This window comes from Punica granatum, chromosome 5 (genome assembly GCF_007655135.1).
Source record: "Punica granatum isolate Tunisia-2019 chromosome 5, ASM765513v2, whole genome shotgun sequence".
NCBI classification, from domain to species: Eukaryota; Viridiplantae; Streptophyta; class Magnoliopsida; order Myrtales; family Lythraceae; genus Punica; species Punica granatum.
The window spans coordinates 13,106,031-13,119,395 of record NC_045131.1 but is presented as its reverse complement, the minus strand read 5'-3'; the positions used below and the strand labels follow the sequence as shown (position 1 = coordinate 13,119,395).

The window sequence follows — 13,365 nt, the reverse complement described above, 5'->3', positions numbered from 1 at the left end:
ATTTAGTCCTCAATCTTTTTCAATTAGTTCACTTTTGTCCCCATTATTATTTTGTGAAGGGAAATTATGCGTGCATCTTTCGAATTTGCCTAAAAGAATAGCGACACTCTCTTCTTTTAAAATATGACACTAACTGCCCTTGCTTTTGCTTACATGGCAACTGATCGGACGCCTCATGTCCACTATGCTGATGTAATACTTTAATTTCAAAATAAAATGAAAATAAAAAGTAAAATAAGAATTTTAAAAACTATAAAATAACTAAAAAAAGAAGGATGGATGAAGGGGGCATGGTAGGGCTTCCTTCGTCGACCTTTGGCCAACGGCTGTCTACACAATAGGTTGCCTAGAACCTGATGGCTCTTCGAAAATCACGCATAACTGACTGCCCTTATTGCAGCCCCTCCTCCATCCAAAGTCTACCAGCCCTTCCATTTAAGGTTGCCAAAGACCTCTAAAGTTTATGATGACCATGTCAGAGCCTCAACACCACCCATACCCTTTCCCCTTGGAATTTCTCATTCTGTTCTTTTATTTTATAATAATAATAATAATATTATTATTATTTTTATTATTTTTAAAATAAAGTAATAATATTTAGGTGCCATGTTGGCAAGTCACACATGTCGTGCCAAATCACCTACAATGTAAGAAAAGTAAATAAAACATATATTATTATTATTGTTGTTATTGTTGTTAGGGTTGGGCTAGTGGTTAAGGAGCGTGTCTTGGAAAGTCTCAAATTCAAGTCACTTCTAAAACCATGCAGGAGAATCTTTTATATTGGACTACCTGCACGACCTATTTGGCGGGACTGACATATCCCGTAGGCTTGCAGGATATTCATGTGAACTGTGGGGATTAAGAGTGAAGCCTAAAACCTCTCGTTATAAAAATAAATAAATAAAATAAAATAGGGTTGCTTATAGTGTCTTATTTTAAAAGAAAGTGGTGTTATTATCCTTTTACAAAAATTTGAGGTGATGCACGTGAAATTTACCATTTTTAATTAAAAATACTAATGTGACATTTTATTTAAATAAAAATTTAATTTTAGAATATTAAAATTACTAAAAAGAAAAAACCCAAAAATCGGAAGGGAGAAGGGGAGGGGTCTTGAGCGGCAACCACCCCTCTCGGCTCCCTCTCCAAGGTCGCTGACAAACCTACAAGCCTTCGGTGATCTCCTTGACCATTGATGAGGCCCTTTCTTTTCCTAATTGGGAGATCCCAAGTCGATAGTATTTTAAATTAAAAAATTAATAATTGGACCATAGTGAATTAACTGAAAAAGGTTGAGGACGATATTCAACTAAAAAATAAGTTAGGACTAAAAGCAAAAGAATGTTAAAAATTGAAGACTAAAATTAACCATTTTTCCTCTTTCTTTTTCATACATTCAAAATAAACACTAATTGGCCCGACTTGAAGAAACTCTTAAATGATTTTTTATTTTTTTTCGGTAGGACTCTTGAATGGTTCTTTATCAAGATGATATTACTAGAGACCATAAATTTGCTTAATGGGTCAAACTCTTATTTATTGTAATTTTAATTATAGTTTATCATATCAGGTGAAGAGATTGGCCAATTCTTATAAAGTTTTTAATTCTAAAAGGATTTTCATGACTTTCGCGTGATTTAAAGCTTCATTCTAACATTTGAATTCACAAAGAAAGTTGCCTTGTTAGGAGCTTTTCCATCCCAATATATAATTTTTGTCAAAACGGTATGGCACGCTCACTCATTTTGACTCAACTGGGGACGTAATTCGTCCCTTTTTTTCTGGTTGAATAGTAGGACTACGACATTATAATTTATTCATTCAAGCATTGGTCTATGATATGTATGGCATATGCAAGTAAATAACTTTGATCTCAAATAATTTTCTATCTTTTAAATAATTTACTTGAGTTCGTAAACTGGACTTATACTCGTGTGATTATATTAAATTAATAGGAAACACATTTTTTAATTGAAATTGAAAATTTTATGAAAACCTCGTCAACTAATACACCGTGCCATTTTATTTCATATAATCCCAACTTCAATAAATCCCGCGGGGCTCTTCCATTATGAAATATGTTAAAAAATTCTATCGAAAAAAATAATTTTTAAAAATTTATATACATAGTAAGAAATATTATAAAATTTGAATATTGTGTAAAGGGAATGCCATACGCGTGCCAGGTTTTGGTGAGGCAGTGAGAGAGAAAGAGGGAAAATGGGGAGGGAGAGAAAATGGTGGTTAAGGATATAAAAAGACAATTTTGTCCTCTTTTTCTAATCCAATGCTCAATTTTTTTTAAAATTATTTAATATGGGATTATCAGAACGAAATGTTAGATTATAAGGAATTTTTAAGTAAAGTATATGTATATCATTTGAATGTATATCAGCAAAGTTAACATAAGAGTAGTTAGTCGGCAAGTAAGACGGTACATAATGTTCCATGCCTCGAAAAGTTTTCATGCTTTATCATTAAAAATTTACCAAGATTTTTTAAAATTTTCAATTTTTTTACTCTTTCAGCATTTATTGATTATTTTATTTTTGTTATTCGGCTTAAGTAAATTATCTCATATTGGACCACTTACATAGTTTATGTGGCCAGACTGATTTGTCTCGAGAATTTGTAAAGTGTTCACGAGTACACGTGTCATTAAAAAAATACAGAGGATTTATTTTATAAATTGAGAGGGGTTGAAAATTTATGCACTGTAGCCCAATTTTGTAAATTGGATGACCATTTCGACTATTCAAATATTTGAATTTAACATATCAGTAATCATTTTTTATAAATATTCTAAATCATTCCTCTATTTTGGCAAAAAATCTTTTTTTCTGAAAACGGTAGACTCATTTAGCACGTATCTTCTATTCCCCCTTTCCTCTGTACCCTGCAATTTTGTTTTAACAAAGGAGCGTATTTCAGAAGTTTCATATTGTTGTAGTTATAAAAAGTCGAAATCGAGATCTCCGACTCTCCAAGAGAAGCTCATGTTGGGGTCTTCCATATTAAGCAAGATAGAATCCAATTCATAATTTACCAGTCGGAAAACTAGTACGATCGATTTCCCGCCATTTCTTGGCCTCACGATTCTTTTTTCCAGAAAATAGACGGAGCCTGATTTAAATGTTGTACTACTTCTGACTGTTTCTTATCGGCCTGGAATGAAAGGACAAGGAAAATTGTTAAAGACTTAACATTTACACAGAAATGCCAGAAGAGTAGATGCTTGCAGCAAATGACAAATTGAAGGAGAGATTATTAGCGAGTTGACAACCAACCAGAAATAACCGTGGCCCCACCTAAGCAACCGAGGCGAGACACACGCCGAAGGAGATACACCAGGGCAAGCTTCCGTTAGTCACTGTCCGTCTCGTTATAAGAGAACAGAGAATGTCCATCCGGACAGTGACCTAATTAAGGTTTCGCTCATTTACAACCCAGGGTTTATAAACGAGCTCCTTGCATATGCAGAATCAGGCAAGACACAGGCTCTCTTGGAGATTGAACACAATTATCTTCACATGTATTTCCATGTATAAAGAAGATACATTATGGAAATCCATTCACACAACTCTACTTCCACATGAACCATGAGAGAAATTCCGAACATCTGGTGTGTATATTCCATGCCTCTGTTCAACTCCTGGACTCAGATTTAAATCAATATCTGTGATCAATATATCATATCTCTTCGAAGAGAGAGGACACGCCGATTTTCAAAGGGGCTGATCCAACTAATTATCCTAAGGACTGACACCCCACCATAACAGTGTCAGGTTGACACGTATAATTTCCTAGCACAGCTCCATCAACTGATCCGCAACATCTGCAATAGAGAACAAGCAGAGATTAACTTGAAAGATTAGACTATAACACGAAAGACATACCTTTCATAAACTGATCGACCAAGCATTATAACCAAAGTAACTATATCATTTCTCATACAAAATACAACATACCCTAACATTGAAACCATAGATTAATTTGCTCGTTATCTCAGCCCTCATGCCCCCCAGCCATTTCTTTTTCTTGACCTCAATTTCCTAGATAACTAATTCCTAACTAACTCATAAGCACTTAAATTACTAAGTCTCAACAAACATAACCCCGGCTTTCTACCAGCCTAATCGATAAAGTTCTGTCAGACTGAATCTTAAGCTCTCTTGCTATTACTTCAAACATGTCCTGGAGTTGCTCAATTACCTTGTATAACAAATGGCGTTGCTTGGAATTCCTGCCAGATATTATGATACCGTGAAAGATCCATCTTGAGGGTCCGTGCAGCAAGATAGACAGCTCCAGCAGCAATCTGATGGGGTCTAAATTGAAGCCAAAGCGAGCTCCGAAGCCTGAAGAGAACAATAATCGCATTTAAGAACAAATAAAACAGAGAAGACTTTTCTGACAAAATTATTGAGAGAGAGTTAAATAGCCAAACCCAAAAGCATCAGCTTCAGAAGCAGAAACATGCCACACGGCATCTATTGAGATTTTAGACATGAATGATGCATTAGCTAGGGAAGAAAGAGTAAAGCAATAGTTACTTCTCTTACCAATAGAAAAGCGCCAACCGTTGTGGAAAAAATTCCAAGATTCTCGCATCGATTGATGATAAGAGTACCATAATATAGCACACATCTAATAGTATAATATGATATATGTACTCCGACACCAAAGACTGCAGCAGGGGCTCTCATTTGACTCCACGAACACATTCAATTCATCAACGAGAAAGTGCGACATATATGAAAGTCTACACTTCTCTAGAGAAGAGGACACAATCTTCTGCCAAACAATCAGCATGTTGGAGATGATTGCATGAAGGTCTGCTAACGTGATGGCCACCCAAAATCCTTGATCAGAGCAAAGTTGCGTTGATTTCATTCCTACAAGCCTTTCCCCCCTTCTTTTCTTGCCTTTTATGTGCCACTTACATTTTACATATAAAATCTTCAAGTATCCTATCCGATATGCAGCTTGCAGAATCAATGAAATAGAAATTGAAACTTTCTAGGGTCCACTTTATGAAGTTGATGTGTGAATGATTATACATTATCACCGTTTAGCAATGGAAGCTCCCCCCAGAGAGTCATCATATTAAACAGTACAGGCTTTCCTCTATCCCAACCCTGCTTTTATCTTCTTCTCCTTCCTCAATTCTTGTGCTTATAAGGGAAGTGGATTGGATGGATTGAAAACGAATCTAGCTGACCAGCAGAAAGATTTTAACTGAGAAACTTCACAACTATAATAGACCAGGTAGGGAAATCATCAGAAGCTGCTCTTGAGAGAAGATGGCATCACAATGGGAAGGTGTGGTAGTGTTGAAAGAATACCAATAGTTTAAGGCGAGAAACTAGAGGAAAATAGAGGAATGTATCAAGGATGACTTGACCACTCATATGGAAAAGAATACGACAAGTGTGAAAAGGATGCAACTCATGCATATGGAGCCACTGAAGATTCCGTTAGGTCGAAGGAAGACAATGAATCAGATAAGCACAACACAAGCCCTGCAAAGCTCATTGTTGCTTCCCCTCCAGAGGCTATCCACTTAGTGATGAAGCCAACTACTTCTACTCCTAGTTTCAGAAGGCAAGCCAGTGCTCTCCATCAAAATAAACATGGAAATGTCTGTGTCCTCCAAATATATTCATATAACCAACACATAGGAGTAATGATCAACTACTCCTTTTCCTACATGCAGGTGAAGCAACAGTTGAGTTAATAATGTTTTCTCATCCAAGGCCATATGGGCCTTTTCCCCATCAACAACCAAGAAGACGAATCACTCCAACAATTCAAAATCTTTCATTTTCCTCCCAGATCTCCAAAGTCCACCAGTTTTTAATGGCATCGAAGGATCAAGAACAGATATATATACATATATATATATATATTAAAAAAAATATTACCAACAGTAGAAGTGTCAATATCAACCCTTGAACCACCTTATTAGTTCAATTAACATTCAAAATCGTCATTTTTTTGGGTCCTAAAACAATTTTTTAAATGCAGCAACATGCAATTCAACTGTATATTGCATGCCTGGAAGGACCTACCCTCTTCCGCTTTAGCTTCTTCCCCCCTCTTTCCTATTTATTTAGTTATTCTTATAAGCAAGGTGAGAGATAAATTTCACAGTTAATCTAGCATGCACAACACCTTACACTGTGTGGACCTTTCTGGTTGTTATGTTCATTTGTGACAATGATTTTCTTTTGATTATTACTAGACAATTACCAATCAGCAGTTTGATAAAATCTTTTACTTGGCCAAGAAGGATTTAAATGGTGGGAGGAAAGCTAGATAATTTCTGTAAGGAGATGGCAGAGGTCCAAGCTCAAACCTTTTAACTCTGAAGACCAAGAAAACTGTCATCTTTGAGAAGATTATTAACTGCTAAACTAAAATAAGGGCACATGAAAAAAAAATTTGTATGTAACTTTTAAGGTAATGCATGCTAGAGAAACCGAGCAAGAGAGGGAGGATAAAACAAGAGTCCTAGCCATCAACTCTAGTAGGGTATAAGCACTTGTGGTAATTAAATATTGGAACCAAAATATATATATATATATATAACATGATCTCAACTGGCATCCCAGCTAAAACGGCTCCAGCACAATATGTGATTAAAATGATTTTGAATTAAAAGAGAAAATTGGAAAATAATTAGCGGGGAACTTCAGTAGTCCAAAATGATGAGTTAGGTAGAAAAAAAACATTGCTTAAAGAGTTGTTGTAAACCATCTTTACAACTGATGTAAGAGGGGATTGAAACATGTTTATGGCAAAAGCATCCAGTGTTAGCAGCACGTCAGTTGAAAAACAAAATTCCATGGACAGCACATCAACCGCCAGCTAAGAATATCACATAGATGAGCACTCTAATCTTGTGTACACCCTGCAATTATATGCCAGACCAAAAAAATCAATATTCCAATGCTTAAAGGAGAAAATCAATGAGAAATCATGAGTGTGAAGCAAAGGAAGGACCAAATGGAAAAGAAAAAGAAATCTACCATACTCCCCTCTTGAGCATTACACCCCCTCAAACTTCTACCAGTCCGCAATGAATCGAGGTTCTGACGCCCATAACATCATTGTAACTATATAACCACTTACAATCTCTACATTATATCAACTGAAGTGATTCAGCAAGCAATCAAAACGAATTGTATCAGGCAATATGCAATATGAGAAGATATTTTTCAGATTCATTAAGAGATTCGGCTGAATCTGGCAAATAGGAGAAAAAATCAATACAAGGAAACACAAAAATTAAGTACCGCATTTAGCCAAAGAAATTTTATAACCTACCCTTGACTGATCAAGTTTAATGCCAGGCTGAGCAGATCAGTATGTGAAAGACCAAGCTTGCTCAAAACTGCTGTGAGGGGACCATATGGGTGCTGCACATTTAGCTCAAAATTTAACGTGGTCAAAATCAGTTGCTCAGCCTCAATCACCCGTTCACGATATTGCTCAAACCAGTCCTGCACATGACAACCTGCGTCAGTACTACACAGAAATCTTTGCACCAGTAACCACCACATGCATCAGAGTTGCAGTGGTTCTTTTGTTGCATTACAAGCGTAGTAGCCAAGTCAGGTATACAAAATATTGCCAAAAGGATGTGGTAATCTGCCAGCTCACAAAATATTTTTAATATCGTAAACTTTCTACAAAGCTTTTGTCTAAGGAGAATGAGATAAAGATATAGATACTTACAACAGGGAGAAGATACGACAGGTAAGAGATGTCCTGCTTGTGAAAAAAATAACAGGATGCCCGCAAGACATTGTTCAAAGGACGTGCAGTCTCCTCAGATTTTGCAGCAAGGAAGAGAGCAGCAGTAGCAATTAACTGCAATTGACATGTATCATTAGGGTAAAATTATTTTTTGAACTAGAAGTAGACCAATAAAATCCCGTATGGACTTAGAAACTCACAAATCTATCATGGCAAGCATGAGATCGTCGGACAAAAAAACGGTGGCAAAGAACCATGGCAGTTCCAATGGTGGGTTGTGGCCTGCAGAATACAAAATGGAATCGCTTAGCATAACAAATCAATGTATCACCTCCAACTTCACTGCTAAAACACCTCTGTGAGTTTGTCATGCAATGCAGAATATCAACAGCAAATTCAAAACATCAAATGCAGCGACAAAACGACCACTTTCAAGTTATATGCTGCATATATTTCAAAGATAGAGGGTAAATAACTTACAAGTCAAGGCGCAGCCCGAGATTCTGAAGAAAATTGCAATACGTGTACCGCAGATGGTTTTCGCGTATCAAATCAATTCCATCCTTTCTTGATGGGGAGAGCCTCTCAATCTCATCCCTCGACATAAACACCATTTCATCATCATCCAAATGAGAACGGTCACGTTTATTACTATTGGATGTAGAGGCATCGGCATTTGATCTTGAAGGGAGAGGCACCACATTGTTGCAAGCAAAAGAGGCATTGTCACATGTAGTAGGAGGAACATAACTCCTCCTACAGTCTCCCCAGGTCGAGGATGTGTATCTTCTTCTTTTCATAGACGGCGGTCCATCAGGCTGCACGTCTTCGAAATTGGAGTAACCGATGAACTCACCAACTTGACCAGATCCCTGATAGTGATTGTTATAGTTCTTGGCATAGTTAACGTGCCGGTTCCTGTAAGTGTTGTTGTTGAAGCTATTTCTATTGTTTAGGGACCAATAGTCATTGCGGTAAGTACCCCCTCTGGGGTGGTAATTCCGGGCATATGAGGACATTGTACCTGCAGATGAAATGCGAATACGTAAGCGGACTGGAAAAGCCACAAGCAATTCCACTCGACAAAAAAAATGTTCCTCCATCTCAACACCGAAAACAAATAACACTTCAATTGCAAAACTCCAGGTCATCTGTACTCCATAAGCTCAATATCGGCATAAACAAAAAATTAGCAATCCCAGAATGAGGAAACCGGCAAATCACTATGAATCTCACTCTAAAATGCACGATCACCTTTGTCGCATCTAATTTAGAAATATCTCCCATATTCAACCATCAAGTTTAACACGAAATCAACAAATCAGAGCAAAGAAATTCCTAAAAAAGCAACCTGCTTTTCACATGAAAATGGACCTATTCCATCAGAACACCTAAAACCAGTAATCATAAATCAACCATCAGCTGCAATTTCCAGCTAATCGCAATCAGATCAGCCGGGAGCGACCATCAGATCGAAGAACCAGACGCCGGAAAACGAAAACCAAGAAAAAAACGAAACTTCACCTTGGCGGAGACGGATGGGAGGCTCTGCCAAAGAGACGGGATTCAGAAGCGAGGCGGTGATCGAAATTATCGAGGAGGAGATTGAGATTGCAGGGGACGGAACAGCGAAGGCCAAAGTTTAGAAGAGAGAGAGAGAGAGAGAGAGAGAAGAAGGAGACGCCAACTACATAAAGCACAAGCCGAGATAATTTTGTAATATACTCCGAATTTTCGGTTTGATATTTATATATCAAAACCACCGATTTTCTAATTATTATTATTTTTTCTTTTTTTCTAAAAATTATTTTTTTTCTTACTGCATTTATTTTTATTTGCTTTGAAAAATATTAGGTACATTGCTGCACGATACACAAGTTTTATCAAATTATTAGAACATATATCTTTGATTGAAACCAAACGTTTTAGTGAAAAATGCGATCGTTGAATATGTCTGATCCTTTTATTTCTTTTCTCCTGTCTAGTCAAAATTAACGAACTTTTTTATGATTGAGAAAATGAATAAAATTTGTTCATAATAATAAATATTCGTTTGAAAAAAAAACCGAAAAAAGAGGAAAAGTGGGAGAAAAGGATGACTAGTAAGTAATTATTTGAATAAATTTATAGGGAGTGGTTATTTGGAGGAAGAGCTGGTAGGAGGCATAAAAACATCAGTGACCATATTCTCAATTTAAAGGTGTTCAATAGGTAAAATTTATAGTGGCAAAGACGGACAAAAACAAAAGAGTGGTCTCTCTTTATATATTACAATTACAAACTAAGTATAAATATATGTACTTTTTATTTATTTTCTTCTCTTTTCTTCTCTACTTTTACAAACATTGAGTATTAATCGCATAATTTGTAATTAACGAAGATCACTAGATTAAAATTATATAAAATAAATTTACTAAATACACAATTACTCATTCTCCAATTCAATTTCTCTTTCACCCTCTCACACGCCTCCTATCTTCTTACTCCATTCTCTCTCCTAACTTTTTTCAAAGTTAAAATCGCATGTGATTCTCTTATCTCTTTCTTTCTTTGTCAAGTTCTTTAACTAAAATAATTCGTCCATGACCTCGTTAAAATTCAGAAAAATAAGAAAGTTTTTCATATTTAGTTGACATTGTAGTTATAATTTCCTGCGCATAGCATGAGTAATCAGTCTAATAGATAATAAATAAAAACTTACCAAAAGAAAAAGAAAATTAGAAATTCGGGAATAAAAATATAAGAAAGATAAAATCGGTGGTTAGCGTAATAATTTAATATTGAATTTTATAACTTCTTCAACACCAAAAAAATGTAATTTCAGGAATCGAGGTGGGTCCCAGTAGACTAATTTTAATTTCTCGAAAAATATATAAAACACTATCCTTTTTGTGTTGGGCACGGCAAGGGAATGAAATTGACGCTTCAATTTTCCTTCTTTTTCCCTTTTTACAATTTTTATTATTCCAATAAAATTCTTTTACCTTTTTTTTTTCTTTCTTTTTTTGCTTTTTTGACCATCTGTTTTGAGTAGCTGGATTTTAGGAGCCGGGTAAGTCAGCTGCCTGATGATTCATTGATGGACCGGCCCAAGACGCAGAGAACAGCAGAGATCTTCCAGCCTAGCCCTTCTGGATATACTTAGACAATATACTCGCCCTACGTTTGGAATTTGTATAAAACAAATCGAGACATATTAGCTATATTGAATGCAATCTAACTAATATTCTAAACTTTATAAATTCTTGAATTTTTTATATTCTAAAAAATGACAAAATAATTGAAAAGTGGGGAGAGGAAGGTGTATGCGCGTTAATCAAAGAGAGGAAAAAGGGCGGAAGTCATTTTGTTAGAATTATTATTTTAATCTTCCATTCAACTTCCTCTATGATATGGATTATGGACTTTTTTGGGATAGTGTATATATATATATATATATATATATGAATGTAATGCCCACGCAATGCTATCGTACCAGAAAATTGCACTAAAAGTATACTCGCACTATTTGCAGAATCTTTATCATAAGTATTGCTTACTTTGACAATAATATAATTGTAGTCGATATTTTACCATTGATTCAAATAGGAATTGATATTACTTTTGGGTAAATGTTAATAGATATTTATGTTACTTCTAAGTAATTGACACCTTTTATCAGAAGAAAATTGATGCATGCACTATGCTTTTTTTTTTGGCAATGTATTTCTTGATATTGATATTAGTTTATTAATGGGACAATGACACTGTTGGTCCTAATTGTTTGATCTTTTTGATTTTGAGTTCTAAAAGTTTTAAAAGGGGTAACAAAGTCCTATAAGTTTGAGAAAAGTGTCAACATTGGTCCTAAATCTAACTGACCGTTACCGTCAGCCTACGTGGATCTAACGCCGTTAAAGTAACCGTTACTGAGATGACGTGGCACGTTCCTATTGGTCTGACTCAACTATAAACTTTTTAAAATTGAATATTAATCCCTCATTTTTTTCATTTTCGAAAAATGCCCCAGGTCGGCACTGTTCATCGTCTTCAGGTGGAGCAACCAGGTGGCGACGTCAATCGGTTGACTCAAATCCCTGAGCTTGTCAGCCGCCATTGGTTTGGTGGGGGAGGGGGGGGGCGTGACGGAGAATCACGGTGGAGACTGATGACTAAAACCCTAGAACAGTACGGACAGGAAGGACGGATTGAATATTAATACATCATTTTTTATATTTTTTATTTATTTTCTGGGTGCTGTTGATTTCTTGCTTATTTTCTACTGGGTTGGTTTTCTTGTTGGGTTGCTTTGAATTTTTCTGGGTATTCGTTTCTTGGATTGACTTCGGCGTTATCTCTGTCTGTCATTTCTTGGCTAATCGAATAAAGGGCAGGAATGGATTGCTTGTTCCTGCTCAAATGCAATGGTTTGTTGTTCTTCGATTCGCGATTGCTTGATTGGTTTGTGCGCGTCGGTTGTCAGTGAGCTGTTATTAATCAGCGGGAAGATGGTTAGTCTATGAATTTTCGGCGAATTTCTTGAAGCAGTAAATGGGCATTTTTCTTAGGCTGTGGGTTGAGCCGTTGATGATTGACTGACAATGTGAAGGCCAAGATCCAAGATAAGGAGGGCATCCCGCCGGGAAATAACTTGAGGACGGCCGGACCCTCGCCGACTACAACATCCAGAGGGAATCGACGCTCCACCTGGTTCCCGAAGAAGACGATGAACAGTGCTCCACCTGGTTCCCGAAGAAGAAGATGAACAGTGCCGACCTGGGGCATTTTTCGAAAATGAAAAAAATGAGGGATTAATATTCAATTTTAAAAAGTTTATTAGTTAATTCGGACCAATAGGAACGTGCCATGTCATCACAGTAACGGCTACTTTAACAGCATTAGATCCACGTAGGCTGACGGTAACGGTCAGTTAGATTTATGACCAATGTTGACACTTTTCTCAAACTTATAGGACTTGGTCACCCGTTTTAAAACTTTTAAGACTCAAAGTCAAAAAAAGCCAAACAATTAGGACCAACAGTGTCATTGTCCCGTTTATTAATTGTATAACGGACTGTTTTATTATAAATTTCACTCTTATAAGGGATATTTTAATTAAGATATATATTTTTAGTTAATAAATATATATGGTGATAAACTAACTAACTAGAAGAAAAATAAATGAATTTCTGGAGATGTTGGTGGAGAAGAGGAAGATGAGACGTGAGGAGAAGAGATAAAGAAGGAAGAGGCAGAGTGTGGGAGAGAAACGTTACTTAAAAAAAATGAGGGAGGGAAAAGTTATTGAAAAAGGTTTTGGTTGGTTGGAAGTGTATGTGAATTGAGAATCTTATCCACAATTATTTTCTAATTTAGTAGTTCATAATTTTCAATTTTAAATATTTATGAGTATTTTTTAATATCGAATGGTAAATCAATTAATTCTCTTTTTCGTTTACGATGATAGTATAGTTATAGATATAGAAGATATATCATCTGTAGAATATAATTATAATTAAATGTTAGATAATTTGGTCAACAATAATCTTTTTTTTGGGTATGAATCTTGGTGTCCGAAAGCCTAATTGGGACCTGAATAATCCAGTCGAGTCGGGTAGGCCC

The 13,365-nt window shown here is 36.0% G+C and overlaps 1 protein-coding gene across 6 annotated transcripts; it reads right to left on the bottom strand.

Moving 5' to 3' along the window:
* Positions 1-3,176: 3,176 nt before the first annotated feature.
* On the bottom strand, positions 3,177-9,476 carry LOC116207544 (cyclin-T1-3-like). 6 transcript variants are annotated; one of them, XR_004156941.1, is made up of 8 exons: positions 9,289-9,476; positions 8,245-8,788; positions 7,965-8,046; positions 7,744-7,878; positions 7,333-7,508; positions 7,035-7,142; positions 4,566-6,916; positions 4,244-4,361 (listed from the first exon to the last, which is right to left on the bottom strand). XR_004156941.1 is itself a non-coding variant. In XM_031540532.1 (7 exons), exons 2-7 carry the CDS (start codon positions 8,781-8,783, stop codon positions 3,807-3,809), a joined length of 1,110 nt encoding a protein of 369 aa, XP_031396392.1. In that variant the 5' UTR covers positions 8,784-8,788; positions 9,289-9,475; the 3' UTR covers positions 3,177-3,806. The 6 variants fall into 6 exon arrangements, 2 of the variants coding, with proteins under 2 accessions (XP_031396392.1, XP_031396393.1); XM_031540532.1 differs by lacking the exons at positions 4,566-6,916; positions 7,035-7,142 and adding an exon at positions 3,177-3,838 and having other exon boundaries at positions 4,216-4,361; positions 9,289-9,475; XR_004156940.1 differs by having other exon boundaries at positions 4,566-7,142.
* Between the last annotated feature and the right edge of the window lie 3,889 nt (positions 9,477-13,365).

Bases quoted from the DNA above. Each gene is read 5' to 3' on its own strand.
- LOC116207544 (XM_031540532.1), bottom strand. From the start codon at position 8,783: ATGTCCTCATATGCCCGGAATTACCACCCCAGAGGGGGTACTTACCGC. The intron at 7,509-7,743 runs GTAAGTATCTAT...TGTCATGTGCAG, and splicing joins TGTCGTATCTTCTCCCTGTT to GACTGGTTTGAGCAATATCG. The intron at 4,362-7,332 runs GTAGGTTATAAA...TGTTCTCTTCAG, and splicing joins TTAAACTTGATCAGTCAAGG to GCTTCGGAGCTCGCTTTGGC.